The sequence below is a fragment of the Thamnophis sirtalis genome, unplaced genomic scaffold, assembly GCF_051295495.1.
Source record: "Thamnophis sirtalis isolate CommonGarterSnake01/CBP01778 unplaced genomic scaffold, rThaSir2_p1.2 scaffold_1, whole genome shotgun sequence".
Classification (NCBI taxonomy): Eukaryota; Metazoa; Chordata; class Lepidosauria; order Squamata; family Natricidae; genus Thamnophis; species Thamnophis sirtalis.
Window position 1 is genome coordinate 167,929,864 of NW_028261381.1, and position 20,111 is coordinate 167,949,974.

General features: G+C 45.5%; 1 protein-coding gene across 1 annotated transcript in view; it reads right to left on the reverse strand.

The window, feature by feature from the left end:
* Positions 1–20,111, reverse strand: part of NCAN (neurocan) — a 90,060-nt gene that overhangs the window by 16,348 nt on the left and 53,601 nt on the right. The window contains exons 7-9 of the mRNA XM_087704958.1: positions 17,276–18,652; positions 9,239–9,355; positions 2,684–2,797 (exon numbers count right to left, since the gene is read on the reverse strand). Of these exons, the coding sequence (XP_087561084.1) occupies positions 2,684–2,797; positions 9,239–9,355; positions 17,276–18,652 (1,608 nt within the window). The remainder of the gene's footprint in view (positions 1–2,683; positions 2,798–9,238; positions 9,356–17,275; positions 18,653–20,111) is intronic.

Below are 20,111 nucleotides of genomic sequence, written 5' to 3' on the forward strand. Positions count from 1 at the left end.
GGAGAGAGATACTAGGTATCCACTAGAATGTAGATATTAGAATGGCAGATAAGTTGACTTTCTAGAACCGTAATGGCGAACCTATGCCAGGCGTGCCATAAGTGGCATGCAGACCCCTCTCTGTGGGCGCACGAGCCGTTGGCACCAGCTCAGTAGTTGCACCAGCCTCCCGCTGGTCTCTGCTGCGCATGTCCAGTGGGCGGGGCACATGTGGGAGATGTGTGGGCATGCACGGGGCGGAGGGGTCATGGGGGGCAGGGGGAGCACGGGAGTGTCTGTGTGCAGCACCACCCTGTGGCTCATTTTTGGTCCCAGGAGACTGCAGGGAGGCCTATTGGCCCAAAACAGGGCACGTGTGGTGGTGGGGTCATGCATGAATGCGCGATGGGGGGGGAGAGCACAGGGGTGTCTCATGTGCATGTACAAGGCAGCAGGGGGGAGTGCGTGGAGGTTGCACATTCATGTGCAGGGGCAGGGCACGAGGTATGTGAGCAGGGGTGGGTTCCTGCCAGTTCTAACCTCTTCTATAGAAGAGTTTCCACAAATCTATAGTGCCGTTTAGAACCGGTTCCAGCTCCCTGGCTGTTAGAAAGTGCCGTGAGCTATTGTAAGTTTTGCAACGGCTAGCAAACTTTGAGTACCAGGCTGTTTGTATGATTATGGACTATGTTATTTGGATTATCCCTTAACTGAAAGACATTGATGACTGACTGTCTTATCCGTGTATGACTTGGACTGTTTGATGGACTCTGATACCTCTATTGCCATGAAAGTAAAAGCCTACTTAAACTGCAGTGTCTCTGTATGCTGGTTTGTGTGTTCTCCAACACAACTCTCACAACGCTTCTCTGAACACACTCGCTCTCCCAACAGGGAGCTTACCTAACACACAGGATGCTGCAAAGGTCATAAACACATGCTGGCTCCCAACAACTGAATTTATTCATATGAAACAAGGATGCTGCAGCGGCACAGGTGGGTTGCGCCTGGTTCGGCCCGGATCGGGCGAACGGGTAGCAGTGGTGGCAGGAGGCTCCGCCCACCTGCCTAGATGCTTCTGCACATGCACATGCTCAGAGATTTCTGTGAATGCTTAGAAGTGTTGCGCACGCGCGAACGCATCTGAATCGGTAGTAAAAAAATTGGGAACCCACCAATTTGGTTGCAATTTTCAGGACTTTTTCAGTGCTCTTGTAACTTTGAATGGTTGCTAAATGAAACACACACACACACACACACACACACTACTGTCCTTGCCCACCTTCTCTGAGCTTGAAAAGCAAAATTGGACTCCATTAGACTAGCAATTGGATGGCAGACCACCAAGAGATCCTCTTCGCTGTGGACTAGACCAGGTAGATGGTGGCTGCCATCTCCTTCACTATTGCATCTTCATGGAGGCATCAGGATCAGGGGTGGGACTGAAAAGCAACTGGTTCTCTGCCTAGTTGCTGGGTGGGCATGGCCATGATCACCCCAGTCTCCTACACCATGGCAGGAGGGGGGCTTTTCTCGAGCCTCCAGGAGGGTGAAAACAGCCTCCCTTCGGTTCCGGAAGCTGGAAACAAGCCCATTTCCAGACTTCGTCCTCCCAGAGCTTCTGCGCAGGCCCTGCACCTATTTGGCATGATGACCGGGCCGTGTGAAGACTCCTGGGAGGGGCATTGCAGGGTGGGCAGGGCCAGCCAGTCCTTCCAGCTACCATTTTGGCGAACCAGATGTAAAATTAGCATCCAGTTCCCCCGAACTGGTCTGAACCGGCTGAATCCCACCCCTGATCAGGATGGAGCTCCATTTTATTTCCATGAGTATCTACAGCAATGGTAGTCAACCTGGTCCCCCACTTGTGGGCGTTCCAGCTTTCATGGTGGACGGTAGGGGTTTTGTCTGATACTAAAGCACTTTCCGTTTTTAAATTTAATTGACTTTCCTACTTTATAAATCACCATTACTGTGGAACTGGTGGGCGGTTAGAAAATTTTACTACTAACAGAGATACAAAAGTGGGCGGTAGGTATAAAAAGGTTGACTACCCCTGATCTACAGGGTTGTGGAATGTGACCACATGCGTGTCCTTGCATGAAGAGCACAAATTCTGCACCTCTGTCATTTCACCTCACGCCGCAGTAGACCCATTGAAACAACTGTGTGATTTGCAGAGTGAGGTCACGACGTGCATGACGTCGTTTTGACGTGGCCGTGTTTTTCAGCCAGACACACCTAGAGAACAGTGGTAGGATTCCAATAATTTAACAACCGGTTCTCTGCCCTAATGACCAGCTGGGTAGGCGTGGACCAGTGGTCATGTGACCGTGTGGGCGTAGCCAACTCAAAGTCACTCATGTCAATGGGCGCTTTGCTTTAGCTGTTACAATGTAATAACGGTTAACTGGAGAGGCGGTTTCTGTAAGCAGGGCAATAAAGATTAGGCTAGAAACAACACTAGAATGTTTCCTTCCTGCCTTCCTTACAGGATTAGCCCTGTAAAAATGGAAAAAACCAAAAGGGGATTTCTTCCAACAACTGGTTCTCCCAACTGCTTAGAAAGTTAACAACCGGTTCTCCCGAATAGGTGCGAACTGGCTGAATCCCACCACTGCTAGAGAAGCTGAACACGCTGTGCGGTGCTTTATTCCTCATCTGAATGATTTTTGCATAAAAAATTGTAGAGGGTCCTTCTCACCTCGGTTGCATAAGCTCCCTCCGTAGCTGGGCAAACACAGGCAGACAAAGGCGTTGATCTCGTCAATGCAGGTGCCGCCATTTTGACAAGGGTTGGATAAGCAGTCATCAATATCTGTGGGGAGAAGAGCAGGTGTGAAGGCCGGGACTCTGTCACATTATGGCTGCTGCTGCCTGGGATTCCCAAGTCCCCCTTCTGATTGCCCGGGTTCTGTTTTTCAGGAAACCCCAATACACTTTTTATTTATTTTAATTTATTTCTATCCCGCCTTTACAGTCAGTCCTCGGCTTACAACAGTTCATTTAGTGACCGTTCAAAGTTACAACGGCACTGGAAAAAAGTGACTTACGACCGTTTTTCACACTTAAGAATGTTCCCAGCAGCCCCATGACCAAAATGTGATCAAAATTCAGATGCTTGTGCAACCGGTTCATATTTATGACGGTTGCAGTGTCCCGGGGACCCATGTGAACCCCCTTTTGTGACCTTCTGACAAGCCAAGTCCATGGGGAAGTCAGATTCACTTAACAACCAGGTTACTAATTTATCCACTGCAGTGATTCACTTAACATCTGCGGCAAGAAAGGTAATAAAACGGAGCAAAACTCACTTAACAAATGTCTCACTTAACAACAGAGATTTTGGACTCATTTGTGGTCATGAGTCAAGGACTACCTGTATTATCTTTAGAAATAAATCTAGGCAGTGAACATATTCAACACACTTCCCTCTTCCTATTTTTCCACAACTCTGTGAAGTGGGTTGGGCTGAGTGAGAGGGACCCAAAGCCACCCAGCTGGCTTTCATGGCTAAGGCGGGACTAGAACTCCTTATGATTGGCCGAATATCACCCAGTTGGCTTTCGTGGCTAAGGCGGGACTAGAACTCTCAGTCTCCTTATAATTGGCCCAATATCACCCAGTTGGCTTTCATGGCTAAGGTGGGACTACAACTCAACGTCTTCTTATGATTAGCCCAATATGACTCAGTTGAGTTTCATGGCTAAGGCAGGACTAGAACTTCCAGTCTCCTTATAATTCACCCAATATGACCCAGTTGGCTTTCATGGCTAAGGGAGGACTAGAACTCCCAGTCTCCTTATGATTGACCCAATATGACCCAGTTGGCTTTCATTTGAATTGAATTTGAATTTATTATATTTCTATGCCGCCCTTTTCCCCGAAGGGGACTCAGGGCGGCTCACAACCCAAGTCATGGCTAAGGCAGGAGTAGAACTCCCAGTCTCCTTATGATTGACCCAATATGACCCAATTGGCCTTCATGGCTAAGGCAGGACTAGAACTCCCAGTCTCCTTATCATTCACCCAATACGACCCAGTTGGCCTTCATGGCTAAGGCAGGACTTGAACTTACATTTCCGGCTTTCTAGCCTGGTGCTTTAATTAATTTAATTTAACTAGACGGAATTGGCTTTTTGCATATACTGTAGCAGGCAAAAAAATGAACTTATGATTTATGGTTTTGAGGATTAGAAAAAAATATTATAAAAAGAGTGGGTTTTTGTATAACCATAGAGTAAGAGCTAACTTTGTAGTTGTACTTATAATTGCTGTAAAGAAAATCAGAAACTACTTTTTCTCTTTCATGGCTGGCTGGGGAATTCTGGGAGTTGAAGTCCATACAACTTCGAATTGCCAAGGCTGAGATACACTGCCCTGGAGAAATACTCCCAATGGATGCACTGAATCCTCTCGGGAAATCTAGTCTGTGCATATGAGTTGGCTTGAAACACAGACAAGCTCAGGGCTGGGGATGAATCCTCAGGGCTTATCTGAGTTGGAGGAACAGCAGCCAGCTGCATCCCAAGCGAAGATTAACAACACAGCAATCCAGCAGATAAATGCAGCTACATCCATCTGTGAGCCCGACAGCCGAGCATGTGCATAAAATTGGTGTGAAACGTCAAACCTCGCTTCTTTGGCTAACTGTAGCCATTTCGGTTCTTTCTTAGAACTTTAGAGCGAAGGGAGGATTGGGTCAAAAATATCTGCAAAAACAATACCTTCAAAACAGTGGTGGGACTCAAATAATTTAACAACCCGTTCTCTGCCCTAATGACTGGGTGGGTGGGCCTGGCTATGGTGGGCATGGCCAGGGAGTGTGACAGGCAGCACTCGGCCTCCTGCACTCCCCTGGGGGCAAAAATGGGCTGCGGGGAGACTCCTGGAAGGGGCGGGGCAGGAAGGGGCGGGGCCAGCCAGTAATTTAACAACTGGTTCGCTCAAACTGGTCCGAACCGGCTGAATCCCACCACTGCTTCAAAAGTATTTGCCAACAATAGCAATAGCAGTTAGACTTATACGAATAGTCCTCAACTTACAACAGTTTGTTTAAAAAAAGCCTGTAGAGATTCTCAGTCATCCAGGTCATTTATTTTCAAACAAACACACAAAACATATAACATAAAAACCTCTTCAACTACATATAGTGTGTCGATTGGTTACAAGATCTTTCTGCGTCGTTTCCATAGTCATCACTTGAGCTTTATCAAAAATCACACATTGTCAATCAAATATCTTTGTATACATTATTATTACACTTCATTTGTTTAATTATCACTATTGTTTCTCCATTTTAAACAAGGTATTCTAAATATGTATCCATTTATATTATAATGATTCATTATATCATCTTCAATATACCCAATAATAAAGAATTTTTTTTGCATCCTATTCTAAATCATTTTATTATTTTAGCATTAATGACATTCTCTAATAATTTTCAATTCCGTTTTTTTCCATTATTAGTATCATCAATCTAATATATATTTATACAAATTGTTATAATTGTTAAACATCCATTAAGCATAGCTATTATTACATCCTTTTTATATGAGGCAGATTAAATTTGAAGTAAATTTAATCTCTTTATGCTCTACATGGGGCTGCCCTTGAAAAGTGTTCGAAGACTTCAGCTAGTCCAGAATGCAGCCACGCGAGCGATCGTGGATGCACCCAGGTACACCCATGTTACACCTATCCTCCACGAGCTGCACTGGCTACCCATTGGTCTCCGGACACGCTTCAAGGTGCTAGTTGTTACTTATAAAGCCCTGCATGGCATCGGACCTGGGTACCTGAGAGACCGCCTCCTGCCAATTACCTCCCATAGACCGATTAGATCTCACAGGCTTGGCCTTCTCCAGGTTCCATCGGCCAGCCAATGTCGGCTGGCAACCGCCGGGGGAAAGCCTTCTCTGTTGCTGTGCCGGCCCTCTGGAATGAGCTCCCCATGGAGATCCGGACCCTTACTACCCTCCCGGCCTTCCGTAAAGCTACCAAGGCCTGGCTGTTCCGACAGGCTGGGGGCTGTTGAAATATCCAGCCCCGCCTCAATTGTGAATGTTGTGCATTTTTAAATTCTTTGTTTTGTCTTATTTATTTCCCTTTCCCTGTTTATTGTGAGCCGCCCGGAGTCCTTCGGGAGTGGGCGGCATACAAAACTAATAAACAACAACAACAACAACAACAACAACATCGTCAGGCCTGTAGTTATGTTCCTTTTAGGTTCTTTGGCCTGCCACACTTTCTATTATTTCACTATGCTGCTTCATTAGTGTAGTAATTGAGAGGGGGGAATAGAAAGGAGTAGAATTGTGGAATGTGTTGTTGTCATTCTTTTCTAGAAGCCCAAGGTCATCTTTTGTCTCCACACCTCTGCATCTGACTGGAACCAGCTGGGTGGAGATGCCAGCATGACCGAAGAAGATTGGACCATGTGATGGATTTGTGGGTGTGGGGACAAGATCATGAACTTTCAACTGGATGGAATCGCAGGAAGTTTTCAGAATTGGGATTTTCCACAGATGTCCCAACATGTCTGACTTATTAAATTGGAACTTTACGGATAGCTCTGCCTTGGACTCTGATTTAATTCTGCATGATATTTGGAACACTGTCATTATCCCAATTCTCAAAACTTCCTGAGATTCCATCTATTATGGCTTTTCATTACATCATCCTGAAATCATCCAATGATATTACATCTTTATATTCTATTCTATATGGACTCATTTATCTTTTATAAAAAGGCTTTTCAACATCGTCTCCATCATCCTCACTTACAGTTTGTATAAAATTTCATATTATCAATTTAGTATATATAAATGCCTTATTATCATTATTGATCATTTATTTGACTGTAGCTATTGTTACTTTATCTTATACATAGTACTCAAAGTTTAACTACATTTAACTAAATTTTATTGTGACATTTCCTTTCATCATCCTGTATCATTCCAGAAATAGTGCAGTCCAATATCTCTTGCCATTTGTAGAATCTGTATTCTAAGTGCTTTCTTGATAAGTCCTATGTGGACTTCTCTTGACAACTTGTTTTTCATTGGATATCTTATAAGAATTCGAAACCCTCCATCTGTTCCTTTCATCAGCTTGACTTTTGTTATCACTAGTGCTTCTGCCGAAATTACTCTCATTGTTTCTGCCAAATTTTCTCCCCTTTCTTCATCTATGTTTTGACATCTGAGATAGAGTTCCAGTTCATCGATCTCTCCTTTCCATATTTCGCACTTATCATTTCCTTCCGCACTCGATTTGCTGTCAGTGTCAACAATTTTCTTATCACTTTCATATGTCTCTGTGATTTTTTGAACTCTGTCTTCAAATTTCATCATTGTTTTATAAGTATTCTCAACTCTTCCCTCCGTCCTTTCTGTATTTTGATCTATAATTTCAAGTCTCTTTTCAATTCCCTCGGTGATTATTAAGAATTTTTGAATTTCTAACATAATTTTTTGCAATGTTAGTTCCTTTTCTTCTTCATATTGTGCCATTTTTCCAAGTTATAAACACTGCCACTAAAACATCCAAGGCTTTTGCTAGGTTTCAACAAATTCAGTGAAGTTTTTTCCACTGACCCTTTCAGTAAACAAAGCCGATAGCTTTGTAATATCAGATGTTGCCAAGCCTCTAGCCTCTCGATGGCAGTGTTACATCTTTTCCCTCTGTTTTTGACTCTCTTTTCTAAGCTCTGAACTCCGGAAATGAAAAAAAAATTGTTTAAAGATTACGATCCGGCTGAGCCTTGCGAAGAAAGAGGCTTTTAATCCATGAATACAAAAAATAGGAAAATTATAGAGGAAGAAGGGGGAAAAAAAGAACAGTCCAGTTTAAAAGTAAGAGGCTTTTGTAAAAAGTCCATCCATAGAAAACAAACAAAATTAAAGTGGAAAAAATAACATGATAGTTTTAAACCAGGGTTAATTCGCTGCTTGCTTCCTTCTGTCTTCAATTTTATTTTAACTCCAAGTTTTTTGGGTTTTCTCTTCTCTAATAATAAAGATTTTTCTCACCATTTCAGCACACTCTCCTGTACGGCTTCTGTTTCAGGGGCTTGTCCCAACCTTCTATAGTCATATTGGCTGCTTCTTTTGTAGCCGGCAAAAAGAGCTTTTTCCTGGATCAATCAGAGGCTTTGCAATGCCCCTGAGATCAGCAGCACATGACCTTCTCTATCACCGTTCCTTCAGAATGGTTTAGAACCAAAAAGGATTCTCCAGCAACAGAGATATCAACATCAATCCTGGAGCGCCAAGATTGCATGTCGTGTCGTAGCGACGTCAAGCTCCGCCTAACCTTTTGTGGCCTTCTGACAAGCAAAGTCAATGGGGAAACCAAATTCACTCCACAATTGGGTTATTAACTTACCAGCTGCAGTGCTTCATTTAAGAACTGAGGCAAGAAAAGTTGTAAGATGGGACAAAATTCAGTTAACAAGTGCCTCACTTAACAACAGAAATTTGGGGCTCCGTTGTGGTTGTAAGTCAAGAATTACCTGTATGTTCTGACCTAGGCTTCCCCAGCAGCACAAAGTCGAGTCCTTGCCCCGATAAATCCCTTTTATTTAATTTACAGTGAATTCTTCTCCAGAAAAGTCTTTCCTCTCCCACAGTCTTTCAAGTTGGTTCACAATTACCAACCTTTATCAGGCTTGGAGAGTGGCCAGGCCGATATCTTTCAGACCCCCAATATTTGGCAAGAATGCAGGAATGAACTAATTGTCTCCTGCAAACTCCACTCCCTTGTCGCTCCTCTTTTATTTCCTCTGGGAGGAGCCATTCACTATCCACCTGTACCTTTACTCCCAAGTCAATCCCTGTTCTTTAACTGTTCCCTTCGTCTGGCAACTCTGAGCATAGGCACACTGGGAATGGGCTCCAGCTGTTTGTCTGCCCCACTTATGTCTGACTCCGAAGGCAACTGATAATTGGCATACGGCTCTGCCCCCTCTCTGCCTCCGACACAGAGCCCTCATCAGAGCCTTCCCCAGACTTCAGGACTGGCCCATGTTCCTCCCCAACCTCCTCACTGTCCGAATCTGTTGTGGGACACAACACTGTATACTGCTTCACAGTGGTTTACAACCCTCTCTAAGTGGTTTACAGAGATAGCATATTGCCCCCCAACCATCTGGGTCCTCATTTTACCCACCTCGGAAGGACTACCAGTATGGGAATTGATTCCCGTAAACTTTTCCAACGGAGCCTCCCATACCCACCCACCCCAATCTCCTCACCTATTTCACAGTTTTCGCCTGTGAATCCTGGCAGACAGTGGCAGCTGGAAAGGTTTCCACTCGACTGGCAAGTGCCCCCGTGCAAACATGGATCGTTATCGCAAGGGTCACTTTCGGCTGCAAAAAAAGAAACAAGGGGGAGATGAGGAGGAAGGTTTTTTTATTTTTGTTGTTGTTCAAGCAATCCAAATTGCAGAGAGATTGCTCAGGTCCCCTGCGTTTGCTTATCTTCCACTCAGACAAATGAGTGCCCAATCTCTTCTTAAAAGTCTCCAGTGTTGGAGCACCCACACTAATTTATTGTTCTGTGAGGAAATTTCTCCTTAGTTCTAGGTTGCTTCTCTCCTTGATTATTTTTCATGCATTGCTTCTTGTCCTGCTCTCAGGGGCTTTGGAGAATAACTTGACTGTCTTCTTTGTGGTAGCTCCTCAAATATTGGAAGACTGCTCTCGTGCTACCCCCAGTTCAGTGGTGGGATTCAAATAATTTAACAACCAATTCTCTGCCCTAATGACCAGCGGGGTAGGTGGGGCTTGGTGGTCATGTGACTGTGTGGGCGTGGCCAACTCAACATCACTCACGTTGATGGGCGCTTCATCTTAGCTGTTACAATGTAATAAGGGTTAACCAGAGAGGCAGTTTCTATCGTGACCCGACAAATGCGCGAACGTCAAAAGCGCGCCGATAAAACCGCGGCGCTAAAACCGCGATGTCAAAAGCGCGCCGACAGAAGTGCGATTTAAGTTAAGGTAAGGTTTAGGGTTAGGTTTAGGGTTAGGTTTAGGTTTAGGTTTAGGGTTAGGTTTAGGGTTTGGTTTAGGGTTAGGGTTACAGCGCGCTTCTGTCGGCGCGCTGTTGTCGGCGCGCTTCAGCGCTCATTCGTCGGCGCGGTTTTGTCGGCGCGGTTTTGTCACCGCGGTTTAGTCAGGAGCGCTTTTATCATTCGCGCATTTGTGGTGGAACCAGTTTCTATAAGCAGGGCAATAAAGATTAGGCTAGAAACAACACTAGAATGTTTCCTTCCTGCCTTCCTTACAGGATTAGCCCTGTAAAGTGGAAAAAACAAAACAAAAGGAGGTTTCTTCCAACAACTGGTTCTCCGAACTGCTTAGAAAGTTACCAACCGGTTCTCCCGAATAGGTGCGAACCGGCTGAATCCCACCACTGCCCCAGTTGTTCATTTCATTATAGACATACCCAGTTCCTGCAACCGTTCTTCATATGTTTTAGCCTCCGGTCCCCTAATCATCTTTGTTGCTCTTCTCTGCACTCTTTCTAGAGTCTCCACATCTTTTTAATATTGTGGCAACCAAAACCGGATGCAATATTGCAAGTGTAATTACACTCCACAAATAGAATGGGTACACTCCAGACCATCATGACCCCCTCAAATACTGTTATGTCATGAGACCTTGGAGGCACCTTCTCTGTAGCTTCCCCAGTCCTTTGAACAGCCTTCCACTTGAGATCCAGAAAGCCTCTACCTTTTTAGCCTTCTGAAAGAACATGGAGACCAGGGTCTTCCCTGAAAGATTTGAGTTACGTCAGTGATGGCAAATCCATGACATGTGTTTCATGCCCAAGGCAGGACTAGAATTCACAGACTCCTGGTGACTGGCCCAAAGCCACCCAGCCAGTTTTCATTTTATTATTTATTTATCCCTTCATTTGTATCCTGCCTTTATTAGTTTTACAAACAACTCAAGGCAGTGAACATGTCTCACATACCTTCCTCCCCATTTTTCATTTCTCAACAACACCCCTGTGAGGTGGGTTGGCCAGAGAGAGGGTGATTGGCCCAAAAGCTGGCTATCATGGCTAAAGCTGGGCTTGAACAAGGCGGGACTAGAACTCACACTCTCCTGGTTTCTAGACTGGTGTCTTAACCTCTAGACCAGACTGGCTCTCTGTGTTTACTGATTTGCATTGTACAGGCAGTCCTTGACTTACAACCACAAGCGAGCCCAAAATTTCTGTTGTTAAGTGAGACATTTATTAAGTGAGCTTTGCCCCATGTTACGACCTCTCTTGCCACCGTTGTGAAGTGAATTGTTGCAGATGATAAGTTGGGAACCTGGTTGTTGAGGGAATCTGGCTTGCCCCATTGGCTCATTGGAAGGTCACAAAGGGGAAACCTGTTATCTCATGGTAGTCACAAATATGAACCAGTTGCCAAGCAACTGATCACATGATCATGGGGAATGCCGCGAAGGTCGTAACTGCGAAAATAGGTCGTGCGCCCCTTTTTTCAGTGCCGTTGAAACTTTGAACGGTCACTAAATGAACTGTTGTAAGTCGAGAACTATACTATCTGTATTCCTTAATTTACCGTATTTTTCGGAGTATAAGATGCACCTTCCCCCCCCCACAAAGGGTGAAAATCTGGGTGCGTCTTATACATCGAATGCAGCATTTTTTTGCCTCCAGAAACCCCTTTGCAAAAATGGATGTGCAGAGGGTTTGGGAGGTTTGCAAAGTGCTCCTGGGGGCTGGGGAGGGCAAATATGAGCAAAACCAGGGTTGTTTTTGCCCCCACCCAGCCCCCAGGAGCACTCTACAAGCCTCCCAAAGCTCTGCATGCCCCCCTCCCCCTTTTTTTTGCAAAAAACGAGGCATGCAGAGGCTTTGGGAGGCCTGCAGAGTGCAAAAACTTTGTTTTTTAAATTTACCTCTTCAAAATCATGGTGCGTCTTATACTCCGGCGCGTCTTATAGTCCGAAAAATATGGTAGCTAGTGAATTATAGGGAGCAGCCACGCTAGGAGGCCAAATGAAGGAGATGCTTCAGAGGCTGGGCCGTGGGAGGCATTAAATTGCACTCACTTTTTGCTTGTTCCCCTCTTGCCTGCTTGCCTGCCTGACATAGAATAACTATTCCAGCCCTCTGACCCAGATTGGCACCTCCCTGCCCTCCTCCTCTACTGGATTCCCATTATCTCAAGGCAAGCACTTTGCTCTGATGAGTGACATTGCGGCTGAGTGGGTTGCTTTGCCCTGCCTCAATTGGTCCTCTCTTGCTCAAAGGCCTTTCCTGATTTTTGCAAATGCTGGTGGAGCAAAGAACGGCAGCTCAAGTGCTCTGCTGTGTCTGCCAGCGTGTCGTCCCCCCCCCGCCACTTTTGCCTCAGAGCTTTGAACAGCTCAAATGCCGGTAGTGGCCCATGGCCTAGTACCTTAATCATTACACCAAATCTTAGGGCAGGGATGGCTAACCTTTTTCTAAGGTGTGGCAAAACGGTGTGCGCGCATGCTATCCCGGGTGTGCCTGCCCACCTGTGCATGCATGAGCGATCCCCCACATGGGGAGTGTGTGTGTGTGTGGAATTTTTGCCCTCCCCAGGCTCCGGAGGCTTTCCTGAAGCCTGGGAAGAGCGAAAATGGCAGCCTCCGGGGACATTGGGGTAGGCCGTGTTCACCCACTTTAGGCTTCAGGAAAGCCTCCGGAGCCTGGGGAGGGTGAAAAACATGCCCAACAGGACAACCGGAAGTTCATTCCCGAACTTCTGGTTGGGCCATTGGGCCTGTTTTTCATCCTCTCTAGGCCCCGGAGGGTTTCCTGAAACCTGGGGAGGGTGAAAACGGTCTCCCCCAGCCCTCTAGAACAGTGTTTCTCAACCTTGGCCACTTGAAGATGTCTGGACTTCAACTCCCAGAATTCCCCAGCCAGCGAATGCTGGCTGGGGAATTCTGGGAGTTGAAGTCCAGACATCTTCAAGTGGCCAAGGTTGAGAAACACTGCTCTAGAAGGCTGAAAACCAGCTGGCCAGCACACATACGTGTGCCGGAGCTGAGGGCTGCTGAGGGCTGCCGTGCTGGCAAATATGGCTCCGTGTGCCACCTGTGGCACGTGTGCCATAGCTTCGCCATCACGGTCCTGGGGTTTTCTTAGAATTTACAGGACTAGAACTCATAGCCTCCCAGTTTCTAGCCTCGTGCCTTAACTGCTGGATCCATCTCGCTGTGCAGTATCTCCTTCCAGCATCACATGGAGTTGTGAAAATCTGGGAGGGGGAAATCATTTTAGTTAAAGTATTCCAGAGAGGGGCTAGCTAGATGGGGGCTACGTCTGCCCTGATTCACCTTTGGCCCTTCCCGTCTGAATCCCTGCAGAGTTGTACAACGTCTGGGCAGAAGTTACGTCGTAATTCCTGATGCACCAACAAGAGGCAGGTTATTTAAGGCTGGGGAAATCATTTTATCTAGATTCAAAGGTGCTTTACTGTTTCCGTGAAGCAAGTCACTCCATCCTAACAATCTAGGGCAGACAGGGGTATTTTACGGACCGCGGGTCACTTCCCACAGGCTCTTCCAATCCAGCCTGTGGCAGTGTCGGTGTCGGCAGAGTTGGCAGGTGGCGGAGTGGTGTCGGGAACACCACAACATCCCACCACAATTTCTCATGTGGCCCATTGAGAATATTAATTGCTCAGCCCCGATCTAGGGAGTAAATCACAAATTCTTACTTTTGCAGTCAAGTCTAATGTTCCTATCGAAGTTAAGTATGTAATCATTGCTCTCATGACACGCATGCATTTTGCAACACAGGTAGTCTTCGACTTACAATAGTTTGTTTAGTGACCGTTCGACAGCACTGAAAGACCATTAGGACTTATGACCGTTTTTCACACTTACGACCACTGCAGCATTCCCCATAGTCATGTGATCAAAATTCAGACACTCGGCAACTGATTCGTATTTATGATGGCTGGGGTTTTGTGATCCCCTTTTGCGACCTTCCTACAAGCAGAGTTAATGGGGAAACCAGAGTCGCTTTACAACCAGGTTACTAACCTAACCTAAGAGCCAAGGTGGCGCAGTGGTTAAATGCAGCACTGCAGGCTACTTCAGCTGACTGCAGTTCTGCAGTTCGGCTGTTCAAATCTCACCGGCTCAGGGTTGACTCAGCCTTCCATCCTTCCGAGGTGGGTAAAATGAGGACCCGGATTGTTGGGGGTGATATGCTGACTCTGTAAACCGCTTAGAGAGGGCTGAAAGCCCTATGAAGCGGTATATAAGTCTAACTGCTATTGCTATTGCTAACAAGTGCTGTGATTCACTTAACCACTGTGGCAAGAAAGACCGTAAAATGGGGTAATACTTGCTTTACAAATGTCTCACTTAGCAACAGAAATCTTTTTAAAATGACAGAGGAACTAGGAATTAAAGATGGTTGGAGGGAATTAAAACCAGAGGAAAAATATATACTTTCTATTCAAATATGCATAAATCATGGTCAAGAATTGACATGACATGGAGTTCACCGGAACTGCAAGAGAATATACAAGAAGTACATGTGGAGTCAAATACCTGGGCAGACCATAACCCAACAAAGGTAAAATGGAAAGGACAAACAAGAAAACCAAGATGGACATTAAAACAGTCAGTATTGGAAGATAAAAGAGTTTGTACAGGAAATGGAGTTCTTCAAAAAGAATAAAAACGGAGAAACGCCCCTGCAAAATGTATGGGATACTGCTAAAGCATGTTTCAGGGAATTAGTGATCTCCAATATAGGAAGGAAGAATAAGGAGAAGAAGAAAAGACGAAAGGAATTAGTAGAAGAATATAAAAGACTTGAAGCGGAATTACAGAGCGAACCACAAAAAACAAATGGTAAAAATCAGACGGAACTAGTAAAACATGAATTAAATATTTTAGAGAAAGAGGAACTAGCACAAAAATATCAAAGCAGCCAAAAGAAAACAAACTATTTGAAAACAGAAATAAGCCCAGGAGATGGTTGGCATTTAGACTCAAAAAAAAAAAAAGGGGGGGGGGAAACGATACAAAAGTTACGAGACGAGATGGGTACAATCCGGCATAAAAATGAAGATAAGAAAAATAATAATAAAAGAATTATATGAAAAAAACTATATAGCAAAGCCGCAGAAATCTTGGCCTCAATTGTGATTGTAAGTCAAGGGCTTCCCATACTCACAGTTCTGTGGCCCAAAGGAAGAAATATAGGGGAATTTTGGGGTCTCGTGTGTGTGTGTGTGTGTGTGTGTGTGTGTGTGTGTGTGTGTGTGTAAGGAAACTGTGGGGAAGCATTTTGTATATTTAGCAGGGGGATGGGGAATCTATGGAGCCGTGTTAGTCGTCTGGGTTCCGCGAGGAGGACATGCTCTGCCTTGTAACCACATTAGGAACAAGAGAATAAATCCAGCTAATCAATACCCCGAATGTATTTTCCGCAAAAGTGCATTACGAGCTTTGCAAAACACAGAGACTTTAACACGGTTGTGTTAAAAGCCCCGTTTCGAATCGTAACGAGTGACAGTCCCAAGGGTTTAGCTGTTCGAAGCCTTTGTAGTTAGGGGGGGGGGGAAGCAACATCCAAAAAACGCTTTTTGCGGAACAGGATTCAGTTAGCTGCAAGTGTCGCTTGTCACAGTGGGGAGTCTTGAATAGCGCGGCCCTTCCAGCAAAGCACAAATTATGCCAACTGCCAATTTTTCTCTCTCCTCTCTGGCTCTGGAAAGGTCCCCTGTTCCTTTCTACACCTGGAGAAGATTCAACTTGCAACCATTCATTTGGTCACTGTTCTGAGTGATCCTGTTTTCCTGAAAATATGACTCACCTTGAAAAGAAGCCCTTATTGTCAGGCCTGCAGCCATCTTTTCTTCTGGATCTTTGGCCTGCCACACTTTCTATTATTCTACTATGCATTTTCTATTCTAGGAAAATGAGAGGGGGGGATTGTAAGGAGTGAGATGCTATGTAGCCATAACAACGTTCTTTCTAGAAATCCAAGGTCATCCTTTGTCTCTGCACCTCTGCACCTGACTGGAATTGGATAGGTGGAACTGCTAGCATGGCAGTGGGAGATTGGACCATGTGATGGACTTGTGGATGTAGGGGCAAGATCTTGAACTTTCAACTAGGTGGGGAAAACCGGGAAGCTTTCAGATTCGGGTTTTCACAGATGTGCCAACATGGCTCTCTTAATAAATCGGAACTTTGAGCAATACTCTGGTTTACTTTTGGAGGCTATTTGGAATGCTGACACCTATCGGGTTTTTGAGCACATGTTTTCATCATATGCTAAAATTAAGCCCTACCTGTAAAATTAGCCCTAATTAAGATCCTGCCCACTCTGGGGTGTAGGGGGTGGGGCACACAGATAAAAATTAAGCTAGGGTGGGGATGGATAGAGCTGCCCTACTTACCAAGCCTCACACACCCCAACATCTGCCTCACCTTGCAGGCCAACTTCTTCTGCAGCCGCTTGCCACCACTTCCGTATTCGTCCCTGGCCTCCATTTTGCCATCAGAGGTTTCCAGAAAGCCCCCTGTAGCTGATAACAGAGCTCCAGAGCTCTTTTATCGGCTACAGATGCCTTCCGGAAAGCCTCTGAAGGCGAAATGGAAGCCAGAGGACATTGCGCAGGTCAATCCAGAGACTGTTTCTCAGCTGCAGAGGGCTTTCTGGAAGGCTCTGACAGCAAAACAGAAGCCAGGATTGAAGCGTGTGAGTGGCGGCAAGGAGCCACAGAAGAAGTGGACCGGCAGAGGGCTCCTGCTGGGAGGGGCTGTTGGTGCTGCCACAACAAGGTGAATCAGTAATTAGATTCCCCTGAAAAGAAGCCCTAGCTGTTTTTTCAGGGGTCCAAAGAAAATAAGACTGGGACTTCTTTTCGAGGAAACACAGTACAACAGCACTGAAAAAAGTGACTTGGATGGGCCTTCAACTTCCAGAATCTCACTTGATTGTGGCTGGGATTTTTGTGAGTTGAAGTCTATTCATTTTCCCTCCACCTCAAGCACAAAGTCCAGAAGTGGTTTCCAAGTGAAGTGAAAACAGAGTTAACTATAGCTTTTTCTTTGATTAGGACAGTCAATTTACTCATCTCCGTTAATTCAAAAAATGAAACTTTGAATGAAACCCTTCCTGTGGCTATGTAAGGATGGGGAACTCCTAAGAACGTATATGCAAGAAGGAACGGAGCTGATGTATGTCTGGTGGCCTATCTGTCTTCACATCACATCTTCTTCCCTCCCCACAAAGACACTGTGCAAAGGGGGTGGGATTCTTACCAAGCAAGCTGTCATTCATCTCCTGGGCCCACACCAGACGGGGGATTCCTTTGAGTGCTGGTGCATCTTCTTTGTCTTCTCCGCTCCCACTGTCAGTCTCCATGGGAAGAAAGTCTCCAGTGACAGAGAGGATGTACCCTTCCTGGTCCATCTTGGCTTCCGCTTCTCCCTCGGTGGGATAGATGGAAGGTTGTGAGCTTGGAACCACAAGCGAGTTGTCGAAGGCAGCTGGCTGCGGCATGTGTATGAACGTTGAGGTGCTGTGGAGCATGAATGGAGTCCTCACCTCAGGCAAATTCAAGGCTGTGGTCTCCTCTCCGTACTTGGCCTCATCTGGAAGGGATTGAGCAGAAGAAAAGAAGACGGTGTGATTGTGAGCAGGAGGTCCTGCAGTGGCACTATTTGGCCAATGGTAGCCACCATTGTCTTCCTCTGAGCTTTCGTGGCGACTTTGCTCTACCGTGGTGGATTCAAGGTGGCCCTCCGTGCTTTGAGTAGCCTGTTCCCAACTACCTTGTGCCTCAGAAGGATCTAGGACTTCAGTAAACGTGGAACCATCTGGAGGCCCCAGGATTGCTTTGTTTGCTCTGGTGGTCTCCATACTATCTTGGTGGTTGTGCTCCACCAACCAGGCCTCAGTTTTCTCAGGGAGGAATTGAGCTTCCTGCAAATACACATTTCCTGGTGTTGGGGAGATGACGTCTTTTGGGGAGAATGTCACAGCTTCTTCTCCCCTCAGTTCAGACGCTTCTTCTGAATGTTGGCTGCCCTGTTTCAAGACGGTGTCTTTTCCCGCAATGTCGAGGAGGCTCATTGTCTCCTCTTGGTTAACAAAATGCAGAGTTTCTGGTTCCGTTTCTCCTTCAGCATCTTCTGGAAAGTTTTGGTGGCCCTCAAACACAGGTCCTGGAAGTTCTTCGCCAAAGCTCATTGTTTTGAGATGATGTTCTCGGGAGCCGTAATCATACTCTCCACTTGACTCATCAATGTGTGGCTTGTTCCTCCGGTGGTCAGAGGACACGAGGGATTCTGCTGGGGTAACCCCCTGTCCATGGCCAGAAAAGTCACCTTCATGGTCTCCAGCTTGGGTCATCCCTTGAAGATAGTCTCTTCGCATGCTGGTCCCCACGGAAGCAAGTTCAGGATCGTATCCTGTAGTCACAGCAACTTTCTGCAGATCAAGTAGAACATTAGCCGAGACAGGGAATGATATGGGAACGTACTCATTGTATACGTCCTTCTCCTGGCTTCTTGGTCCAGAAATGGTCCAATATCCTTGGTTGGTTCTTTCAGCACTTGTGTCTTCCAAGGAATGAGGTGTTGATGCAGGAGAAAAGGTGGTTTCCTTGGGGCCTTGATTCTCAAGCAATGGCAACCCTGGAAAGATATATGCAGAGGATTAAAACATATGCATATATTAGGAGTGTACAGTGCTTCCAATCTAATTCCCAAAAATGTTTCAGAACATGCAAGGGTGTGAATACAGCATCTGTCACTAACTTTTTAAAGTACCATATTTTTCGGAGTATAAGACACATCAAGATTTTGAAGAGGCAAATTAAAAAAAAAGTTTTTGCACTCTGCACACCTCCCCATAATGGCCCTTTTTTCGCAAAAACGGGCCTGTTTTTTATCAAAGAAATGCCATGTATAGCTTTTAGGAGGATTATAGAGTACTCCTGGGGGCTGGTGGGGCAAAAATGAGCAAAAAAATGGCCTATTCTTTGCTCAGTTTTGCTCTCCCCAGATCCCAGGAGTACTCTGGAAGCCTCCTAAAGACTATGCATGGCCATTTTGGTGAGGGGGTGGGGTTTTGGGAGGCCAAAAATGCTGTATTCAGTGTTTACGATGCACCCCGATTTTCACCCTCTTTTTTGAGGGAAAAAGATGCGTCATATACTCCGAAAAATACTGTAGCCCTGGCTTTTCCTGGGATCATATACTCAGGACAGCTTCAAATCTTAGTGTCAGGCCTGGAAGCCCTCTAATAAAATGGAACTTTGAGGAACTTCAAGCCTTGGAGTCTTCTTTTGTTGGGGGTTTTACTTGGAACCCTGACATTTAGGACAAGATGCAGCTGCTTTAAAGAGTTACAGAAGATATTGGGTTCATATCTCCATGTACTCCAAAATACAGTTTGAAACAGAAGGTTCCTATCCAGTAAAAGAGACACAGTGAAACTGTTACAGAAAATCAGGAGACTCGGACTGCGAGATCCACACCTTATGTAGCTCCCCCTCAATTCCTGGCAATAAAAATTTCCCTTGGGGCAATTTGAGTTTTTGTCTCAACTGCTCCCTTTGACCAGGTTTGTGGTCCACTTGATCTGTCCCTTCGGTAACCTTTTTGGTTTTCTTTCTCCTGGCCCCACCTGATGGGACCGTTTGTTCTTTCTAACCAATATCTGATTCAACCTTTTGTCTCCCTGGGTCTCCTACTTCTTCAGTGTCAACCATTTCATGTCAAAGATACACAGGTGGAGGGCATTGATGTCAGAGACTCTCTCTTTTCTTTTTTGTAAAACAAAAACAAAAAACCACTTAAAGACGTCAACAAAGACAAACATGCAAATTAAAACAACACAGGAACTAAATGTTTCGTCGAGACTCTTCTTTTTCTTTTTTCTTTTCCCTCCTTGAGGCTTGTTACCCATCCTGGTAACTGACTATATCTCAGTGTTTTTTCTAAGAGTGTTGTATCCTGTCCACCCAGGACTACACACCTTACAACATTTTTCTTCTTCTTCTTTGTTCTGGGGTGCTCAGTGTCTTCTCTTTTCTACTCTTTGGATCTCCCAGCAAGCGCTGGCCTATTTTTAAAGATCCAAAGTTTTCTA